The sequence below is a fragment of the Rhododendron vialii genome, chromosome 1a (assembly GCF_030253575.1).
Source record: "Rhododendron vialii isolate Sample 1 chromosome 1a, ASM3025357v1".
NCBI classification, from domain to species: domain Eukaryota; kingdom Viridiplantae; phylum Streptophyta; class Magnoliopsida; order Ericales; family Ericaceae; genus Rhododendron; species Rhododendron vialii.
The window spans coordinates 47431595-47439806 of NC_080557.1; the positions used below are offsets into that span (position 1 = coordinate 47431595).

An 8212-nucleotide genomic window follows, 5' to 3' on the forward strand; every position below is an offset into this window, starting at 1 on the left:
GATTTAGCTCATCAATTAAAAAGGTGACTTGGTCAAAACTCATACTACCATCCTATCTAGCTTTTTGTTATTGAATCACATACGGGCAGGCATGTGTATATGAGTGGGATCATGTTTCTCTTGAAGCATTAGTTTGGAACATAACTACCAATTTGTGACAGGTTATATGAGATGCCATGGATTTGGACTATGAAAATTCCTTAGTAAACCGACTTTCGTCCAATAGCTTCTGTTGATGAGCTGACTTAGTGCAGGGAGAAGACCGGGGAAAAAAGTCGATCTTCCTGAAAAATATACAAAAGACTAAAAATGTATATAAAACATTTAACATCTTTAAGATTTCCATGTACGGAAGCCTAAATGCCTATGCGAGAAGTATTTAAGATAGACATAATGTCCTTGGAGACATAAAGTGAACCTTGACCAATTCAATTCCCTTTCGGAAACATTAGCCTTTGACACAGGGATCGCTAAACTGTTTCAATACTGAAAATCTGAGATTCATCTATCAATCAAACAACACCCTTGGGGCTTTTAACCATTTTCTCTCCCTTGAAAAATTGAATGGAGTACTCAAAATTTCAAATTAGTACCTCTCTGAGAGTAATTTCTCTCCCTTCTGGTTTTCTTAAGCATTGATGGCAGCTTGTATTTCTTCCAAAGTTCTCCCTTTCGTTTCAGGAACCACTTTAACAATAAACACGATGGCCAGTGCGTTAATTGCACTGTAAAGGATGAATGTACCTGATAACCACATAATCAAGCGGTAAATCTACAGCTCTTAATATTCATCAAAAATAACCTTAGCTTGTGCTGCTATAATTATGACGAGGAAGATATCGATAAAAAAGTGGGAAAGGTTGCCTACAGTAGTCTTTCAGACTCTGCTTTAAGCAAAAGTTTTGTGCACTAAGTAGGGTCTTTTAGAGCATCATTGCACTATTTTGCTTCTAATTTTTGCACAAAACATAATGTTGCTCGTTATCTAATTTTCTTACCATAAGAGCTCCAGGACATGAGATAGTTATAAGTGTAGGACACTAGCCATGCAATGAACCAATTCACCAGTGTTGCTAGGCCTCCAGCTACTCCTTTGATGTTTATAGGAAATATCTACAGAAGGAAAGAAAACTTATGCTTGTTGAAATCATCAAATCATCGTCACGTTGATGTTTCTGCAGTTTTATGTACCTCAGACATTACAACCCACGGAACTGCTCCCATTCCTATCGAAAATGATCCGATGTATACCTGAGCAAGAAATACAACTTTTAGTAGTTAGAAGGGGGAAAAGTTAAAAACAATATTGTAATGGATATAGGTAGAAATTTTGGTATCATAAAGTTGATAATATTACCAGTATGCCAGTTACAGCCAGTATGGGTGATGCCTCGAGTGCTAGTTCATGAACCTGGTCCACACAAGGATTATAGACCAAAACTTGCATAAATAGTCTATCATAATTATTGATTGGCAATTACCTTGAGATAGAATGAAATTGCTGTCAGCATACAACCTAGGACCAATCCCGATGCAGAAACCTAGAATTATAAAATGCAAAACGTTTTAGTCAAGGAATAATGCCAATAGCATGTTGAAGCTGTTGGAGTTTGTCCCACTTCGGTTAATTATCTAGTCCAAAACTAGTAAATGAGCCTGGGCAGCCTCTCTCTCATTGCCAATTGGTATTGAGTTGGATGCTTTAACAGAAGCTAATAGTATTTTATGGTTAGTTTACCAGTAAGAGTGGTTTTCTTCCAACTTTGTCTATGAAGGGTGCACCAAGTGCAGTAATAGGCACCTGCAAAACAAATGCCACTTAAACCAGTCAATCAATGTTATGTGGAAATAATTGGGTCTCCATGAAACTGAGGGACTTAAAGTTGGGAACCTGAATACACGCATAGATTATCGTTCCAAGGTTGGAAGGAAATCCTGCATGAATTTATAGCTACTGTCTAAGTTATAAGCTACAAAGTAGAAATCACATAAACTTGACTTTTAAGCTTAGCAGTTCAATTTGAAAATAAAATATGGGAAACAGAGGTCCTCTTCCTTTTTTCCTGCATATCTATCTGGTAAATGAGAATTGCCATACTTTAAGTCTGTTTACCTGCTGCCTCAAAAATACTGGTGACATAAAAGCAGATTCCATTGATTCCCCCCAGTTGTTGACAGACCATCAGTCCAATTCCAATCTGGTAAAGAGAAAACAGTAGAGAAAATAGATTACATCTTGGTATCAAGCTTTGTAGAATGAGAATTCCTCTCAATAAGTTGGAGAAAGGAAAATAAAATTACAGTGACTGAGCGCAAGTATCGTCTTTGAAACAAATCCAACACTTTGGCTTTTGGAAGCCGTTGAAGAGTGTCTATATAATCCTGTAAAGTAATGTCACAATCTGTGTTATTGTCCGAATTCTATAACACATTACGAATCAAGACTCAAGACTGGAGTTTGGATTTTAGAAGTACAAACTTGGATCTCTGCTGCCTCCTGAGATATATCAAAATCCTTTCCCCGCAGTTTCTGTAATGCAGATTCAAATTCTTTCTCCTTTCCCACCTTTGCCTGCATTGTTTTTCAACCCTCACCAATTCACACCTCTCACTCTATGCAAGTACAACGAGAATACTTGAGAAACATTTTTGCTTTTCAATTTCTTACCAACCATCTGGGAGACTCTGGGATGAGAAAGAGACCCAATAGCACAATTGCACAGGGAATTATTCCTGCAAGCACTTTACATGTCAGCCCCTTCATATTGACTCTCTCACAAATATTCTCTAGTTTAACCATGTTTCTAGCAATTTTCTTGTAGCAATTAAATCTTCTTCTTTTTTTGTTGGCATGTTTTATCATCGAATTACCTGATAACGCTAAAGCCCTCCATGTGATCACCGTCCCAATTATGAAGGAAACAGACACACCAGTACAAATCATAACCTGTAGAATAATTAGGAAGAGGTCAGATATGATTTCGTGTATGTATATTCTTGTAAATTTTGTGTTTGTTCTACCTGTCATGAGAAAAACAATGTTAGCTCGTAAATCCTTCTAATTTATCTCTTATCATGTGCTATTTAAGTAGAGTGAACTGATAAATGTGAATGTGATCATGGGTGCAATTTTACCTGATTTAGGGTTGTCAATCCTCCTCGCAGATTCTTGGGTGCTATTTCGGCTATAAATACTGGTACCTTGTTATCCATAACAGCGTTGTTAAGCGTGTAAAAGTAAGTTGCTTGTTTCTAATCACACGGAATCGATTACTACAAGGCAAAAGAGAATGTACCACGTAGGAAAAGGCTCCCATTCCATATCCTGTTGCTAGTCTTCCAATGTCCAAAGCTAAAGCACCCTTTTGTAATAAGACGAAGACAGATTTATCAAGTGTCTGCGCTCTTAACACACTCACACTAGGGAGAAAGGCACAAATTACTTCGTAGAGAATAGGATGGTTAACATAATTAAGATGGTACACACCTCAGCAAAGTAAATGGCTAGCCAGCCGGCAACACAGAAAGCGCTTGAAATTCTCATTGCCTGCATACGGTGGATATTCAGAAAACAGTTAATTTTGGTGTTTTTAGATAAAGAGGAACTCCTAGAGATTCTCATGGTTAATCCCCTTCAGCTTACCCATTTGCGACCAACGAAATCAGCAATGGGACCAATCGTAATTGCACCAATCATTGCACCGAAAGTCAGTATGGAGCCAAACAACGAATACTGCACACAAAAAGGTAAGGAGAGTTCAAAAAGATGAAGTTCGAACATTTTCAAAACTTGCATTGATATATACTGAAAAAGCTGAAATTAAATATGTCCACCTATGTGGGGATCTGCCATCACAAGTGCATTGGGAATACGTATACATACTTTCTCACCAGTCACTATGTTCCAGTCCATCTACTTCAAATTTTATTCAAAATTTTAAAACCAGGTTGGTCAATATGTTATCATCTATCATTAAACATATGAATTATTTAGGACATTGCTTCTACTATGGACTGTTCTTAACTATGCGTGAAATATTGCTAAATCAATCCTTGTATGCTTCTGCAGCAATAATCTTGATCTTTCCACAGAGGGGTTCTTTTCTGTGGTTGTCTCTTATACCATACCCAAAATTCTTTCTCAGATTTTCAAGATTTTTTGGCCTACTATTAAATTTCCATTACTACTTTTGCTCTTTCTGGATTCATTAATGAACTTACTAGGTTTACCGTAGTTGTCTAAGATACCAATCAAATAATGTCATTTACGAACCTCTGATAGCGATAGACTGAGATCTTCCTCAATTGCAGATTGAGTTGGTGATGAATAACCTGCCTGAAAACCAATACATTGTGAGTCTGTGACCCATCAGAATTGCTACCCAAAAATAATAATAATAATAATTCTAGTGTCTCTTTCCCATTCCTTTCAGCTTTAATGAAATATTAAATGAAGTTTGATCAAATTGTTTGGAACTTACACAGGCTCCAAATGCATAAGAACCACAAACTGCAACAAAGGTGCTGAGATAAACCATCCATTGATGCCCTTTGCTGCTTTTGTCTCTTTGATCTTCTTCATCAGCTAAATCCCTGCGGTATTGTATTAGTGGCACCCTTACCTCCTCTTGGAAGCTGTTCTCACCTTGCTCCGCGTCCTGTTTGGTATTCATCTTTTCCTATCTGGTTTGCTTGTTTGTTTGGGCTGGATGTGTTTGCTGGTAGAAGATTTTTTTTTTTCTCCTATGAAAAGAAAAACTAAGGAATTATGTAGGGGGGAAATAAAACTTCTAGACAAATATCTGAACTGATATGAACTGATTTCCAGCAACTTGGCCAACTAGGCTAGCTATATGTCATGTATAAATCTCGTGAGTTGACACACATTCTTAAACCATTTTATCTTGTCTGCCTTGCCTGTCTTATTGTGTCATTTTTGTTTTTTAATTCTTTAAGCTAGTGAATTTTTTATCAATAGAGGTTAACCTTTTAACTTTACTATGAGGGAAAATTATATGACAAAGCTCCTAGTTTCACATGGAGCATAGTAGGAGAACCTAGAATAACTTAGGCCCGTTCCAGAACACCTTTTTAAAAAATAAATACTTATTTCACATTTTTCAAACTCAAAAATAATATAAATGAAAAATAATTTTTCAATTTTTTTTGCACCGTATTAAAGATCTCAATGAGATCTATCAAACAAGATCCATAGTGATAGGAAAATTATTTGCATAAGCACATGATTTTTGAGCTTGAAATTGCCTTCTTAAAAAATGAGTACTTATTTATCGTTCCGGAACGCGGCCTTAATCTTTTTTTTTTTTTTTTGACAAACAAGATCATCCATTTAAACAAAGATCACGCCAAAATTAACAGCCGCGTTGATGGAGACCACCGGTCCACTTGTGGATGTGGCTGGAGGAAGATGGAAGATTCCCACTGGCTGTACAATTTTTTACGATACTCTTGTCGTTCAAGGCTCTCACTGTAATTCTCCATCTTCGAAATTTGAGTTTTGCAATTTCCATGCTGTGTTTGAATCTTGGATTTGTCAAGGAAACGCAAGTGTGTGGAAATTATATTCTCTTTAATGCTCCTTTAAATAAGATACTTCAGCAAAAAAGAAAAGAAAAGAAGAGGTTTTTGACAATGCCGACATTTTCTTCTCATTGATCCAACCAGAAAAAGAACTCACTCCATATGTTTTCCTACCATTCCCTTTCCTTTTCTTGTCCAGCACAAATCCAAGAGCCAACTTTGGACATTCATTTAAAATATGCTTTGACTCATTTACTGCATCCACACCACAAGCTTAGTGATAAACATCAACTTGTTATGCACGTGACTCATGTTTATGCAAATCTAATGCTACATTTCTCAGATCTGAGATTGAAAAAAAAAAAAAAACTAGCTGGAATATGCTGGAAAGGACAATGCAATAGTGTCCCTTCCTTTCTAAATTCTTATAAGAACATAATAGCATGGCAACTTTTCAATGAGATGTTTATTGTATATACATATAGGCAAATCAGGGACAATGCAAATGGTCCCCAAGCTATTTTGAATTCTAGGCACCTTATCAACTACGGGACTGAGGACCTTGTAGTGCAAGGGTGCACAATAGGGGTGTCGTGCACAACCCGAGCCGAGTGCCGAGCTAATGGAATTGATTACAGAAGTTGACAGTGACAGAGAACAAATCGAATTTTGATTTTACTGTCTTGTATTGTTCAATCATGGAGATGAGTTGAACTTAATTAACAATCCACCTATTAAATTATATGTCCTCCTCTGGACCAAAACATGTGGACATAGGCCAAAGACTTGCATATAAAATTCTATTAGAATTCCTTAGATCATACTAGTAAAGAGTAAGGAGTGAGGCCATGTGAGTAGGACTTGGAAGAGTGATACATGTGGTGCTGTGCAAGTATCTTTTAGTCCACCTAAAATTAAAGCTTCCACCTACCATTCTTCAACATAAAACCCTGTTTCTGAGAATTGGTGGTTGAACACCTTTTCTCCTTGTAGCCCAAAGCAAAAGGGTGAGAATACAAGAGGAGAGAAGAGACATAAAGAGAGGCAACTGATTAACTCCTTAGAAGTGCTCTATTATACTTAAATATTAGTGCACTACTTGCATTACTACTTTTTTTTTTGTACAAGTTTTATTTTTTTTTCCATAAGTAACTTTTTCACGAAGGGTCGTGTAGATATCTTCTTGCAAAGTAAATCCCAGATACCTTTGCTGACGAAGAAACCAGAAGTATTTTTCAAGTTCGTGAGATGCCAACACTATTTAGGATGATAAGATTCCGCGCGTGTTTTTATGCACGGTTATTCAGAAAGATCTGTTGTAATTTACTGATAGGGAGTTTGATGCATCCTTAGTTTCACAGAGGATTTAGTGCTTCTGCGAAACTGTTAGATCCAACATAGCTATGTGAAACTCACATTCTTATGAATCTAATCAAAGCTAGAGTTTCACTCACGTATGGTTGGTGCAGTTATCATGGTTTTACTTTCATTGACAGAAAGGACTTATCCAGCGTTCCGAGCATCTTTCCTTTCCCTTTTTCTAAACTGGTTATAACGAATCCTCAACTACATGTAGGTAATTTTTTCTTACGATAGCGTAAATCACAGTCGGGCACGAGCAATACCATGTTCAAGGGGTACTTTGTGGGATTCTGTCTGTTCCAAAAGGGGAAAAAAAAAATGTGGGTTGTTGAATCCAATCTAGATCAGGGTGTGCCCCAGATAGCTTGACTTTTACTGCACTTCCATGGTTTTGTACTCTGGATGGTATAGTAATTTGGTGAAGTACAGCAAAATCAATTAGCCAGGAGTATTTGTTATCCCTTCAAACTTGACAATTAAGCAGGCTTAGCACGTAGTAAAAGAAACAGAAAAATGAACACCAAATCTCTCCACACTAAATCCATCCACATTGTTGACTGATATGATTGGTTTATGCGACACGACTTGAAGAATATGACATTATGCTCAGACATATAATAGTGTTTGTGTTCAACTAGAACACTGTCTCTCACTCCCAAACCCCTTGATGGTTTCTACGGATGTTGATTGGAAGTGATGTTACATATTCTTGTCCAAGTTGTTTTACTATGTTTGTCATTTCATCGTAGGGAAAATGACCGACAGGTGGAGCACACTGGGCTTTATTACCAGTTCCATGGTCACCAGTCTTCAAATGACAAATACTACATGGTATCTCCTATTTTAATCACCAATACATGGTAACCATGTTTGGGATAGTCCATTCTGCCCTTTCTACTAAAACAACGTCATTTAGATCCTCAAAACCCTTTCCTTTCTCCCCTCTCTCCACTGGAACATAAACTCCTTCCTCCTGCCTCTCTCTAGGGTTTGCTTCCTTTCTTCTCCTCTGTTCTCCCCCTCCTCGCAAGAATTGCCCCTACCTCCGATGCCCAACCTTGCTCCCCAACTTCCATCCCATAATCGGCTCCCTTGTTCTGCCGGAGATGCTAGCTCGAGTCCTTCAATCGTCCATGCTTCATCAGAACTTGTATCCCAAATTCATTGTCATCAGGTAGGTTTCTCCCTCGTTCCACCACCCATCAGAAATTGTATCCCCAATTCGTCGCCGTCCACGCTTTTGCTACTGCCGCCATTTCTTTTTTTGTTTCAATATTGCTGCTGATTTTGTGCTCTGAAATTCAACAAA

General features: G+C 37.5%; 1 protein-coding gene across 1 annotated transcript; it reads right to left on the reverse strand.

Annotated features, from left to right (window-relative positions):
• Nucleotides 1-345: 345 nt before the first annotated feature.
• LOC131306958 (sugar transporter ERD6-like 7) lies at nucleotides 346-4868 on the reverse strand. Its single transcript, XM_058333391.1, has 18 exons — nucleotides 4482-4868; nucleotides 4274-4336; nucleotides 3644-3733; nucleotides 3488-3547; nucleotides 3297-3362; nucleotides 3136-3201; nucleotides 2872-2947; nucleotides 2669-2733; nucleotides 2480-2572; nucleotides 2302-2382; nucleotides 2114-2198; nucleotides 1892-1935; nucleotides 1739-1801; nucleotides 1482-1541; nucleotides 1358-1411; nucleotides 1192-1251; nucleotides 999-1113; nucleotides 346-744 (listed from the first exon to the last, which is right to left on the reverse strand). Exons 1-18 carry the CDS (start codon nucleotides 4671-4673, stop codon nucleotides 629-631), a joined length of 1449 nt encoding a protein of 482 aa, XP_058189374.1. The 5' UTR covers nucleotides 4674-4868; the 3' UTR covers nucleotides 346-628.
• Between the last annotated feature and the right edge of the window lie 3344 nt (nucleotides 4869-8212).

What these genes read in the sequence shown, in the direction of transcription:
- LOC131306958 (XM_058333391.1), bottom strand. Translation starts at nt 4,673, where the DNA reads ATGAATACCAAACAGGACGCGGAGCAAGGTGAGAACAGCTTCCAAGAG. An exon ending in CTTATGCATTTGGAGCCTGT is followed by an intron (nt 4,337 to 4,481) that starts GTAAGTTCCAAA and finishes ATTGGTTTTCAG; the next exon opens with GCAGGTTATTCATCACCAAC. An exon ending in GATACTTGCGCTCAGTCACT is followed by an intron (nt 2,199 to 2,301) that starts GTAATTTTATTT and finishes TCTCTTTACCAG; the next exon opens with ATTGGAATTGGACTGATGGT.